This window comes from Cricetulus griseus, chromosome 3 (assembly GCF_003668045.3).
Source record: "Cricetulus griseus strain 17A/GY chromosome 3, alternate assembly CriGri-PICRH-1.0, whole genome shotgun sequence".
Classification (NCBI taxonomy): domain Eukaryota; kingdom Metazoa; phylum Chordata; class Mammalia; order Rodentia; family Cricetidae; genus Cricetulus; species Cricetulus griseus.
In genome coordinates, this window is record NC_048596.1 from 92,161,752 (window position 1) to 92,175,920 (window position 14,169).

Sequence of the window (14,169 nt, forward strand, 5' to 3'; positions counted from 1 at the left end):
CAAAATATGAAAATAACTTCAGAATATTGTGGCATATTATGTTTTATATGAATCACCCTTTCTGTTATTAAAGACTTTATTTAATTTTGTTAAATGTAACTTATTATGTCCCTTTTATTTCTTCTGTAATCTAAAAATTGAACTCTGATATTTTATTGCAATGTTCTTTATTGTTAATAATAATGACACTCAACTTTCATTAATATATACATAAGACATCATTGTAACACCAAGTCCTACAATATAAAAATGTTTCTAAGAAAATATTTTCCTACGAAGTTGTCTCCTCAAAGCATCCTTAATCTCATTATTCCTGAGGCTATAGATGAGGGGGTTCAACATGGGGATCACAACCATGTAGAACACAGACAATACTTTATTCTGGTCTGTGGAGTAGCTGGACTTAGGCATCACATATATGAATGTGACAGTCCCATAGAACAGAGTGACTGCAGTGAGGTGGGAGGTGCAAGTGGAGAAGGCTTTCTGGCGACCCTCAACAGAGTGCATCTTAAGGATGGTGATGAGGATGTAGGTGTAAGAGACAACAATGACAACCACTGTGACCACAATGACAGTGCCAACAGAAATAGTGGCCAGAACAATAGAGATACTGTCATCAGAACAGGAGAGTTCAACTAAAGGAGTAAAATCACAAAAAAAATGATTGATTTTATTTGGTCCACAGAAGAAAAAAGAAAAGAAGGAAAAGGTGAAGGATGAAGCATTAAGAAAACCACTTACATAGGTTACTATAAGCAGTTGGACACAGAGTTGTGTGGACATCTTCACGGAATAGAGCAGTGGGCTACAGATTGCCATGAAGCGATCATAAGCCATAACTGCCAGAACAAAGCACTCAACTGTCCCAAAGAAAGCACCTGAGCCAAGCTGAATGACACATCCAAGATAGGTAATGGTACTTTTGTCCACCAGAAAGTTGACAAGCATATTGGGTGTGACAGAAGATGAATAGCCTATGTCAGCAGAAGCCAAGTGACTGAGAAAAAAGTACATGGGGTGATGGAGTTGGGAAGAGACTCTGATGAGGAGAATGGTGCTGAGGTTTGAAGACACAGTCACTAGGTAAATGCACAGGATGATGGTGAAGAGGACAACTCTCAAGACTGGGTCATCCGTTAAGCCCAATAAAATGAACTCTGTCACTGCAGTGTAGTTCCTATCCTCCAGGAAAGCCATAGGGCAGTGTAGCCGTTCAAGGATCTACTAGAGGCATTACAGGAAGGGATTTATAAAAATGACATAATTTTTAGCAACTCAGACTTGGGGTATCACAAATAAATATATCATTCAAAGACACATGATAGTTTTAGTTGACAATATTTTAGACAGGATCTGGGTACACATAAAGTTTTGCATTTAATGTGACTCAAATTTTAAAACAAATGCTAACAAGCTTCTTTCCAATAATTTATCTCTTGATTTTTAGTTTTATATAGTAAAATATACCTATGTGGTTTTATAGCTAAAATTTAAAAATGTGAGACTTATGTAAGAAACAAGTTATAAATACCACAAAACAGAAAATATGCAACCACAGAATTATGTGGCTTAAATAATGGCTCACCTTACTAAGCACCAAGGCAAGACATAGTATTTTATATATGGCTCCTTGTTTCCAACAGGTAGCATTAAGAAATCTTATTAATTCTATTTTATTGACAGTATTTAATTTGAAAATGTCAAGAAGTCTAGAGTCTGCATTTGAACCTCAGGCAGACTGAACTTTATTTAAACATTTAATAACTATTACTTATGAAACCATTACAATGTAGTTCAGAACACTTACATGTTTCAGATGTACAATAGAGTACTTTGCAGGATGTGCTTAATACACAAAATCTGAGCTTCCTTAGTACAAATTTGACACAGTATGTTAGTGAATCAAGGCCACATCAAGATAATTTTTCTTACTCTAGCTTGAAAAATGAGAAAGGAATCAGTGTTTTAGAAATGGATTGTGATGGAATGAAATCACATGGTTTTCTACATAGTATCATGGTGAGAAAATGTTCAACCTAAGAAGTTAAAAAGTTTGCCGAGGTTCATCCAGCTCAAGGCTACATACACTCTTCTCTCAAGATTTTTGACATTAGTCTTCTGTTTGGCTAAACTGTGATACTAAAATTTTCTGTCAATAAGCAAAGCAGGCATTACCACAAATAGTTACCAATAGTTCACCATCGAAGCATTTAACAGTAATGACTTCATTTCCCTAAGTAGTAACTTTCTGTGTTCTTAAAGTCCCTGCTGGCCTCTGTTTTCATCAGTAGCTAGATAAATAAGAAATCTTTAACAATGAAGGTTACCTGGATTTTCAAAGGAGTCTGAGTGTGGAAGTAGAAGTTGGTCCAGCTATTTTTTTTGTTCAAGTTTATTGCCTTATTTCACCTGACTTGTACATCCACTAACACTTATAAATTTAGATACATTTCCAAAGTATAAAGTATTTTCCAAAGATGAAGTTAAAATCAGTAAACCATGTTGGCCCAAAAATCTCAAAATTTACCTCTTCCAACAAGAATTTATTGTGAAGAAATAAGGTCAAGGCTACTTTGCTCTTATTGCTGCACAGCTGTCTCTTACTGTACTTGTTTGTCATTGAGGATGTGTCCCTGCCGAGTCTCTGGATTCAAGTGTGAATTCAAAACACTGGGGATTGTTATCTTTTTCCACTGAGTACTGAGCAGTTCATTTTGCACACACAGGACTACTTTTCATGGAGCTTGTCAGTCTCAAGTGACATTTTCCTCTTTTGTAAGAACTAACCTGCTTCCATTTGATAGTTATTCCAAGAATAAGTTAAAATTATCTCAGGCGAATATTGGTTTTAAGTTTATTTTACAGCATGAACCAAAAATACAGATTATCAATTTTGCTTAACACACACTTCTGCAATTTTTCTGAACCTTCTAGTATGTAAAATAGAAGTTTGCTTTCATTTCCATATACATCTGGATGTTGTTCTCCTATGCTATAGATACATTCACTTATTCTCAGTGTACCTATGTAGTACACTTCCCATTTGTAAGGAGAACTTCCTTTTCATGCTAAACCGTGAGTGACAACAGTTATAATCTTGCACATGATGACACATGCTTAGAACGCATTTTGACAATTATATCACTTAACAGAACAATAACAAAAACTTCTCTATTGGAACCTATGCACACAATGCTGTGGCCTTTTGACTTGTTTTATAGTAACTACCAGATGTTAGAAAGCAGCTGTTTTCATATGTGCCTTCCATGTTCTGTTGAACCAGTATACACATATGACCTAGCATAGCATTACTAGAGTACCATACAAGGACCACAAACAACCAGGACAATTAGTGACAGTTTCTCACAGTACCCTATATGGCATCTTCCAGCATGATGAAATCCAATCAAAGGTAGGATCATCCAGTACAGTACCACTCAAAATTTCTCTGTCATGCTGCCAAGTAAGTGGTGTCTTCAGCTATAGGACCTACCATCCAGCTCACATTTGCTACTCAATGCAGTAGACTTAAGTTTTGTAGTTTGTAGTGCCTTGAGGGATCTTCATGGGCCATAACTTTTGTAGAATAGCCCGAAACTTTTACTGAGATTTTTACCAGACAACCTTTTGGCTTCTGGGAGTGCCCTTTTCCACTCATGCATAGTGTCTTTGTGTAAAGTTCTTGACCTATGTCTTCACCTTTTTCCAGATGAATTTACAAATCTGTAAGAAACTCAAAAGTTAACATTATGGAGTAAACTTATTACAAATGGTGGACAGAACCTCTAAATGTTCCCAGTATCCATTCCAAGTTTGTGCTCATTGATCTTGAGCAGCTCCTGAGATAAATAAAAAAGAAATGTTTTCATGGTCCAATACTGTAGTTAATATCTCACATAATGTCTGTTAATTGTTCCACAAGAACATTGATAATAAGTGAAGCAGAATACATGGCAGTTCCTACTCAAAGTGTTTATCTAATCACTCTTATCAATAAAAAAACTGGGAGTCAGATATTAGGATAAGAACCTGAATGATCACAGAAGCTACAGAGAAGCCACCAGTGTCTTTCTATCTCCTCAGTTCCTGCAGTCCCCCCATCCAAAAGGGTTGAGATTTCCTCTCATCCCCACCTTATTACTTCCTGTCTCCTATCTTTTCTCATCCTCCAAAACCTCTATGGTTAATTTTGGTCAGCTAATGGCTATCTTTGCCCTCTGACTCAAAGTAAGCTTTATTGTCAGAATGTGATCAAAATACCACACAAAATTTCCCCGTTTTGTCTAAATACAAAGGGAAGGTTAACTCTAACATAGTAAAACTATTTACAATAAGCATAGTTATCAGGTAAGAATTACATTCACAATGTCCAGTCCATTTGCTTTTGGCAAATCCAGAAAGAATATTTTATTATCTATTCTATCTCATTGAATCCAAAGTTTTGTACACAATTCACTTTCTATCCTAATTTCTATTATCAACCCAACACTACCCTTTTATGTCTGGTATATTTCTTTTCTGAGTTCCTTTTCTCCACGTGGAAAACTATTACTAGCTAGTTTTTATCTCAGAGATCAGAGAAGGATATAGTATTACCTGAGTAAACAGTAAGTGCAGGACAAACTATTTCAAAAAAAATGTGAGAAATGACAGAAATAGCTGGCTTTCTGGACAATCACCCAAGGTTCCTCTGAAACTTTAGGGCATCCATTTTAGGTCTACAAGCATAAAATATCTGACAGACTTTTCTGTGAAGTAGGAATTTTGAAGGCATGTCCCACTTTGTCTTGGCGAATTTTGGCAGCCACTTTCTTTTGTGTCCTGCTTGTCCAATTTGGAGAGCATGCCATCAGCAGTTGAAGCAAGGACAGTTTCCTGCCCAGTGACTAGCTTTTGCAAGAAAGAAAGCAAATTCCATATGGAGTTTCTTCTATACCAGCATCTCTGAAGTAGATTGGTGCTGCCAGGGCCAGACATGCCTCATTGTCATATAAAAAAGAACCTGTTATTAAAACATCTTAAATGCCATATTTGATAGACCTCTGAAGTGTTTGAAGATGACCTGTCTATCTAAAACATATCTCTGTTTAACCTTCAAAACATACCTAATGTGACTACAAGTTCAATTGTAATAGGTGACTAACTACTAACCTGCATTTCTTGATTATCCTAAATAGTTTGTACTAATAACTTTCAAGGACTACAAACTTACATTACATTGATACAAGGTACAATACCTTGAACAAGATTAGAAATATATGTATAGTGTGTTCTAACAAAAATAATCTTAAATTTGTATCAATATACAAAGATCCATAACAATGAAAATATTTAAAGCAAGTAATTACTTGTTTTGGTTTAAAAGTAGATACAATATTCTACCTTTTATCTTATTTCTATGCCTCCCTTTTGATTTTCAGAGTAGATTCAATAATTTACCCTTCTATCATTATCTATATTCCTTTTTTTCCTTTTTTATTTGAATTAGAAACAAGATTGTTTTACATGTCAATCCCAGTTCCCACTCCCTCCTCTCCTCCCCTACCAGCACCCCAACTAACACCCTACCTATTACATATCCTTTCTGCTCTCCAGGGAGGGTGAGGCCTGCCATAGGGGGTCATAAGAGTCTATCATATATTTTGGGATAGGGCCTGGGCCCAACCCTGTGTGTCTTGGTTCAGAGAGTATCCCTCTATGTGGATTGGGCTCCCAAGGTCCACATCTATGCTAGGGATAAGTACTGAACTACTACAGGAGGTCCTGTAGATTTCCGAGGTTTCTTCACTAAAACCTATGTTCCTGGGGTCTGAATCAGTCCCATGCTGGTATCTCAGCTATCAATTTGGGGACCAAGAGCTCCAACTTGTTCAGGTCAGCTGTTTCTGTGGGTTTCACCAGCTTGGTCTGGACCACTTTGCCAATCACTCATTCTTCTCTGCAACTGGATTCCAGTTTAGTTCAGTGATTAGATGTGGGTGTCGGCTTCTACTTCCACCAGCTGCCGGATGAGGGCTATTGGGTGGCATATAAGTCAGTCATCGATCTCATTATCAGGGGAGGGCATTTAATGTAGCCTCTCCTGTGTTGCTTAGATTGTTAGCTTATGTCATCTGTGTAGATCTCCAGACATTTCCCTAGTGCATGATTTCTCTGTAAACCTAAAATGTCTCCCTCTATTGTGGTATCTCGATTCTTGTTATCTTCTATTCTTCCCCCGACTCAACCTTTCTGCTCCCTCATGTCCTCTGCATCCCTCCTCTTCTTCCCTTCTCGTTCTCCTAGCTCCCTTCCCTCTCTTCCTGTGCTGTCAATTTGGTCAGGGGATAGTGACCCTTTCCCCTTCTCCAGGGGACAATTTTTGTCTCTTTTAGGGTCCTCCTTGTTTAACTAGTTTCTCTGACAGTGTGGATTGTGGGCTGGTAATCCTTTACTCTGTCTAAAATCCACATATGAGTGAGTACACATCTTGTTTGTCTTTTTGTGATTGGGTTACCTCGCTCAGAATGGTTTCTTCTAGTGCCATCCATTTTCCTGCAAATTTCAAGATTCCATTGTTTTTTTCTGCTGAGTAATACTCCATTGTGTAAATGTACCCCATTTTCTCTATCCATTCTTTGGTTGAGGGGCATCTAGGCTGCTTCCAGTTTCTGGCTATTACAAATAGTGCTGCTATGAACATCGTAGAACAGATGTCATTGTTGTATGAATGTGCTTCTTTTGGGTATATGCCTAGGAGTTTGCTGGATTTTGTGGTAGACTCCATTTTCTTGAGGAGTCACCGTACTGATTCTCAAAGTGGCTGAACGAGTTGGCACTCCCACCAGCAGTGGAGAAGTGTTCCCCTTTCTGCATATCCTCTCCAGCATAAACTGTCATTGGTCTTTTTAATTTTGGCCATTCTGGCATGAGTAAGATGGTATCTCAGAGTTGTTTTGATTTGCATTTCCCTGATGGCTAAGGATGTTGAACACTTTCTTATGTGTCTTTCAGCCATTTTAGATTCCTCTATTGAGAATTGTTTGTTTAGTTCTGTAACCCACTTTTTAATTGGATTGTTTGTTGTTTTGGAGACTAGCTTCTTGAGTTCTTTGTATATTTTGGAGATCAGCCCTCAGTCAGATGTGGGTTTGGTGAATATCTTTTCCCAGTCTGTGGGCTGCTGTTTTGTCTTGCTGACTGTGTCCTTTGCCTTACAGAAGCTTCTCTGTTTCAGGAGGTCCCATTTATCAATTGTTGATCTCAGTGTCTGTGCTACTGGTGTTATGTTCAGGAAGCAGTCTCCTGTACCAATTAATTCAAGGGTATTTCCCACTTTATATTCTAATAGATTCAGTGTGGCTGTGTTTATGTTGAGGTCTTTGATACATTTTGACTTAAGTTTTGCGCAGGGCGAAAGGCTTGGTGTATCTGTAGTCTTCTACATGTCTGCATCCAATTATGCTGGCACCATTTGTTGAAGATGTTTTCTTTGTTCCATCATATAAATTTGGATTGTTTGTCAAAAATCAGGTTTTCGTAGGCGTGTGGGCTAATATCAATCAGGGTTTTCAATATTATTCCAATGGTCCACCTGTCTATTTTTGTGCCAATACCAAGCTGTTTTCAGGACTATAGCTCTATAATAGAGCTTGAAATCAGGGATGGTGATGCCTCCAGAAGTTCCTCTATTGTACAGGGTTGTTTTGGCTATCCTGGGTCTTTTGTTTCTCCATATAAAGTTGAGAATTGTTCTTTCAAGGTCTGTGAAGAATTGTGTTGGGATTTTGATGGGGATTGCATTGAATCTGTAGATTGCTTTTGGCAAAATTGCCATTTTTACTATGTTGATCCTACCTACCAAGAGCATGGGAGATCTTTCCATTTTCTGGTATCTTCTTTAATTTCTTTCTTCAGAGACTCAAGATTCTTAAGGTACACATCTTTCACTTTTATGGTTAGTGTCACCCCAAGGTATTTTATGTTGTTTGTGGCAATTGTATAGGATTATGTTTCTCTGATTTCTTTCTCCACCAATATGTCATCAGTATATAGTAGGGCTACAGATTTTTTTTAGTTAATATTGTATTCTGCCACTTTGCTGAAGGTGTTTATGAGCTGTAGGAGTTCCCTGGTAGAGTTTTTCGGGTCACTTATGTAGACTATCATATCATCTGCAAATAGTGAGAGTTTGACTTCTTCTTTTCCCATTTGTATTCCCTTGATCTATTTTTGTTTTCTTATTGCTCTAGCTAGAACTTCAAGGACAATATTGAAGAGTTATGGAGAGAGTGGACAGCCTTGTCCCTGATTTTAGAGGAATTGCATTGAATTTCTCTCCATTTAATTTGATGTGGGCTGTTGGCTTGCTGTATATTGCTTTTATTATGTTGAGATATGTTCCTGTTATCCCTGATTTCTCCAATACCTTTATCATGAAGGGATGTTGGATATTGCCAAAGGCTTTTTCAGCATCTAGTGAGATGATCATATATGGTTTTTTTCCTCAGTCTGTTTATATGGTGGATTACATTGATGGATTTTCATATGTTGAACCATACTTGCATCCCTGGGATGAAGCCTACTTGATCATGGTGGATGATTTCTCTGATGTGTTCTTGGATTCTATTTGCCAGTATTTTATTAAGAATTTTCCATCAATATTCATGAGGGATATTGGTCTGTTGTTCTCTTTGTTAGTTGTGTCATTGTGTGGCTTGGGTATCAAGGTTATTGAAGCCTCATAAAAAGAGTTTGGCAATGACCCTTCTGCTTCTATTGTGTGGAATACTTTAAGGAGAATTGGATTAGCTGCACCTTGAATTTCTGGTAAAATTCTGCACTGAAGCCATCTGGCCCTGGGCTTTTTTTGGTTGGTAGACTTTGGATGGCTACTTCTATTTCATTAGGGGTTATAGGTCTATTTAAGTTACTTATCTGCTCTTGATTTAATTTTGATAAGTGAAATCTGTCTAGAAAATTGTCCATTTTCTTTAGATTTTCGAATTTTGAGGAATATAGGTTTTCGAAATATGACCTGATGATTCTCTGTATTTCCTGTGTCTGTTGTTATGTTCCCCTTTTCATTACTGATTTTATTAATTTGCATGTTCACTCTCTGCTGTTTGGTAAGTTTGAATAAAGGATTGTCTATCTTGTTGATTTTCTCAAAGAATCAACTCTTTGTAATATTGATTTTTGTATTGTTCTCTTAGTTTCCATTTTATTGATTTCAGCCCTCAATTTGATTATTTCCTGGCATTTGCTCCTCCAGGGTGTATTGGCTTCTTTGTTTTCTAATGCTTTCAGTTGTGCTGTTAATTCTCTAGTGTGATTATTCTCCTGTTTCTTCATGTGTGCATACAGCACTATGAACTTTGCTCTTAGCACTACTTTCAAAGTGTCCCATAGGTTTGGGTATGTGGTGTCTGCATTCTCATTGAATTCTAGGAAATCTTTAATTTTTTTTTTTTTTTTTTTGGTTTTGCAAGGCAGGGTTTCTCTGCGTAGCTTTGTAGCCTATCCTGGCACTCACTCTGGAGACCAGGCTGGCCTTGAACTCACAGAGATCTGGCTGCCTCTGCCTCCCGAGTGCTGGGATTAAAGGCATGCGCCACCAGCGGCGCTGTGAAGAAGGTAAATTGTTTTGTATTTGGATGGAATGTTCTATAGATATCTGTTAAGTCCAATTGTGCCATAACTTCTATAAGTTCCTTTGTTTCTTTGTTAAGTTTCTGTCTGGTGTTTCTGTCCAATGGTGAGAGTGGGGTGTTGAAGTCTCCCACTATAAGTGTGTGAGGTTTTATGTGTGATTTGAGTTTTAGTATTGTTTCTTTTACAAACATGGATGCCTTTGTATTTGGGGCATAAATGTTCATAATTGAGACTTCATACTTCATCCTGATGGATTTCTCCTGTGATGAGTAAGGAACGACCTCCTTCATCTCTTTTGATTGATTTTAGTTTAAAGTCCAATTTGTTGGATATTAGGATTGTTACCCCTGCTTGTTTCTTGGGTCCATTTGATTGGAAAATCTTTCCCCAACCTTTAATTCTTAGGTACTGTCTGTCTTTGAAGTTGAGGTGTGTTTCTTGTATGCAGAAGAAGGATGGATTCTGTCTTCTTATCCATTCTGCTAATCTGTGTCTTTTTATAGGTGAGTTCAGACCATTAATGTTGATGGATATTAATGACCATTGATTGTTCATTCTTGTTTGTTTTTGATTTGGTGATGGTGGTGAGATTATGTGTGTGATTCTATCCCTTTTTCCTTTTGGTTGTTGGTAAAGTGGGGTTATCTATTGCCTATATTTTTCTGGTTGTTGTTAACTTCCTTGGGTTGCAGTTTTCATTCCAGAACTTTCCGTAGTGCTGGATTAGTGGATATGTATTGTTTGAATATAGTTTTGTCATGGAATATCTTGTTTTCTCCATCTATATTGATTGAAAGCTTTGCTGAGTATAGCAGTCTGGGCTGGCATCCATGGTCTCTTAGTGTAGGTAGAATATCAATCCAGGACCTTCTGGCTTTCAGAGTTTCCATGGAAAATCAGGTGTGATTCTGATAGGTTTGCCTTTATAAGTTACTTGACCTTTTTCTTTTGCTGCTCTTAATATTTTCTCTTTATTCTGTATATTTGGTGTTTTGATTATTATGTGGTGAGGAGAGCTTTTTTGGTGCAGTGTATTTGGTGTTCTGTAGGCTTTTTGAATTTTCATTGGCATGTCTTTCTTTAGGTTGGGAAAGTTTTCTTTTATGATTTTGTTGAATATGTTTTCTGTGCCTTTGAGTTGTATTTCTTCACCTTCTTCTATATCTATTATTCTTAGGTTTGGTCTTTTCACAGTATCCCATATTTCCTGGATATTTTGTCTTAGGGATTTGTTTGACTTAAGATTTTCTTTGGTTGATGAATCTATTTCTGCTAGTGTGTCTTCAACTCCTGAGATTCTCTCTTCCATCTCTTGTATTCCGTTGGTTATGCTTACATCTGTAGTTTCTGATCGTTTACCCAGATTTTCTCTTTCCAGAATTCCCTCAGATTGTGCTTTATTTATTGTCTCTATTTCAGTTTTTAGGTCTTGAACTGTTTTCTTGAGAGATTTGTTGATATCTTGTATTTTTGGTTTGTTTTTTCTTCATTTCCTTAAGGGATTTTCTCATGTTCTCTTTGGGGTCCTCTTTGATGCCCTCTATCATTTTCTTGAAGATGTTTTTAAGGTCATTCTCTTCTGGTTCATCTGCATTGTGATGTTCAGGTCTTGCTGGTGTATGGTTCCTAGTCTCCGGTGGTGTCATATTGGGTTTTCTGTTGTTGGATGTGCTTTTACCTTGTCCTCTTCTCATCCTTTCTTCTGGTGGGTGTAGCAGGAGTCTCTTCTTCTCCTGGTGGGTATGGTACCAAGGTCCCCTTCTGGTAGATGCAAACAGATCCAATACTGTGATGTCTGTTATCTTCTCATGGATGGAGTCAGAACTGCCACCAGGGCCTCGGGAGTGTCCGGTGTGTCAGATTCTGCCACTGAGTTCAGATCCAATGAGCAGATCCCTGGCTTCAAATGTCTCTGAGCAGTACCGCTGACTCTATATTCCTGTTTAAAAAAAATTAACCCTGAATCTAACCTCCCTTTTCAGCTCTTTTTAAACCATTACCAATAACAACTTGTAACCACCACCCAAACAATGACCAATACTCGTAACCCATTGAATAAGCAAAAAACCTCTCATTCTACTTCTTGGGGATGTGGGCTTTTTGTTCTTAAATTTATTTGCTGCTGTATGGGTGTGACTGTATCTTTAGGGGATCATGAAAAGAAAAAAAAATTAGGTTAATTGTCAAGTCCTGGGAGATGCAACTGTATCATTTGTTGTCCAGTCTCTACAGATTGGGAAAGTAAAGGACTTGTCTCAAGTCCTGAATAGAGTAGTCTGTGAGGCTGGACCATCTCAGCTAGCCATGTTGAAATTGTTCTGAGCAGTTTGTTTTCCAAATCCTATCTTTAGGTGGTGGTTTTCAGCTTAGTGGTATTATCATAGTCCTGGTGGAATCATCATTGTGGGGCCCCATCATCCATTTGGAGACTTCAAATGTTGCTGTTAGGTATGTTCATAGTTCACTGCATAAAACTTAAACATGCTAAATGTCATATGCAGCAGATCTCAAAGAAGTTGAAGTATCAATATTTGCTATGCACATTAAGAGTATCAAAACTTAATTCCTAGTTACATAATAACGACTAAAACCCAAAACCATGTACAGGAAACTAGATGAAGTATTTTCTAGTATCATTTAGTACTCTATATGACCATTAATATCATAACAAAAGTTTCATATGTAATTATTAATCTTATAAGTTTTGAGATAAAATTTATACCTTAAGAAAAGTATTAAAGATTCAAAATAAAACTAAAGGATTATTAGATTGGTGGCAATAAGATAATCCCTTAGTTTTTTTTTGCTTTTGTACCATATCAGGTGGCTCTTCTGGCATGAAACAGACTTTGGATTTTACTTTAATAAACATGTTTGGGTTTAGAGAAAGACAGATGCATGCCAACTTCAAAGCCAAATTTAATTTTTAATTGGACTGGGACTACAAAAAAATTGGCATCATATGTCTTCAGAGAAAAGCAAAAACAAACATTTGGGAAGATTTATGAAATTTTATACCATTGGAGATGTGCTATACTAACAGGCCAATTTACTCCTTTTCTTGGAACATTTTTCCTGGATTATTTGTCTTTTTTTCTTCATATGTTTTATTTGTTCTGAGATCTTCAGTTTCCTTTCCTGGAGGTCTTCATTCTCCAGAAAAGACAAAAACCCTTCCTCAACCCTAATTTTGGGGAGGTTCTCTTTTAGCAAGTTATATTTGATAAAATAAAAGCATTTGTTACTTTTGTAGCTTAGTCTTAATTAAGCTGCATCCTGCTTGATGAATTATCATCTCTTCTAATTAAGAGGTCACTGGTTCAAGTTGAATCTTTATCAATTTTGATGGGATCTATAGGTTTTCTTCTGTGGAAACAAAAATAAAACCCCTTCGCCAACTTAACACTTATCCAGGTTTTCATTCTGAGGTCAACACATCTTTAAAGTATACAGGCTGATTTAATTCCGTAGCTATTTCTATTATCCAATGTCTCTCCACAGTTATTATTGCTTTCTCATTAGCATTTACAAAATCCAAGTTTAATAAAGCATTATGCAATCTATTTCTGGGGGTCTTTATTGCCCCTTTCTGTTTATTTTGCATATCCTTTAGAGTTCTTTTTTTAACTTTCTATAATTGCTTGCCCTGTAGGATTGTGGGGTAAACTTGTAATATGTTTTATAATGTAATAACCAAAAAAACTGTTTTATTTTACTAGACACATGTGATAGAGCTTTGTCAGTCTTAAATTGTCCAGGTATTTCCATGATGCCCACAACTTCTAGCAAATGTGTGATTATAGAATCAGCCCTTTCAGAACTCAAAGCAGTGTCCAATGAAATCCTGAATAGATATCAATGGTGTGGTATACATATTTTAATTTTCCAAATTCTAAAAAGTAGAACACATTCATCTACCAGATTTCATTCCTTTGAGTACTTTTTGCATTTCTTCCTGCAGATAGCAGAGTTTGGTTAAATAAAGAAGCAGGACATTTCCTGATAATATACTTGGTTTGTTGATAAGTGATGGAAAAGTCTTTTTACAAAACTTTGCTATTAACATGATGGTTTTATGCAATTCTGAGGCCTTTGTCACAGTTCCCATCGAGAGTTGATTAATTTCATTATTACCTTGTTCTAGATGTCCTGGCATATCCATATGGAATCGGATGGGATATATATATATATCCTGTATTTGTTATTAAAAAGAAATCTTGAAAATGGATCATGATAACAGATCTAATAGCTATTAAAGGTGATTCAGCCAATGGACTCTCTACAGTCTGGAGTTCCTTTGCTTTCTCCATTACCTAAAGGATGGCCTGATTTAAAAGACTGTTTCTTCACTATACCTTTACAACAAAAAGACAGAGAAAAACTTGGCTTCATGGTGCCTACTTATAATAATTCTCATCCTGCTAAGAGATATCAATAGAAGATTCTTCCACAAGGAACATTAAATAGCCCCACCATATGTCAATATTTTGTATGGCAGCCATTGGATATAATACATCAGCAATTTCCTCAATC

The 14,169-nt window shown here is 36.8% G+C and overlaps 1 protein-coding gene across 1 annotated transcript; it reads right to left on the minus strand.

Annotated features, from left to right (window-relative positions):
* Nucleotides 1–255: 255 nt before the first annotated feature.
* Nucleotides 256–1,200, minus strand: LOC100774152 (olfactory receptor 507). The gene has a single exon (XM_027410325.1). It carries the CDS (start codon nucleotides 1,198–1,200, stop codon nucleotides 256–258), a length of 945 nt encoding a protein of 314 aa, XP_027266126.1.
* Nucleotides 1,201–14,169: the final 12,969 nt, after the last annotated feature.

Excerpts from the sequence above, each read along its gene's own strand:
- LOC100774152 (XM_027410325.1), bottom strand. The coding sequence starts at position 1,200 with ATGGCTTTCCTGGAGGATAGGAACTACACTGCAGTGACAGAGTTCATT.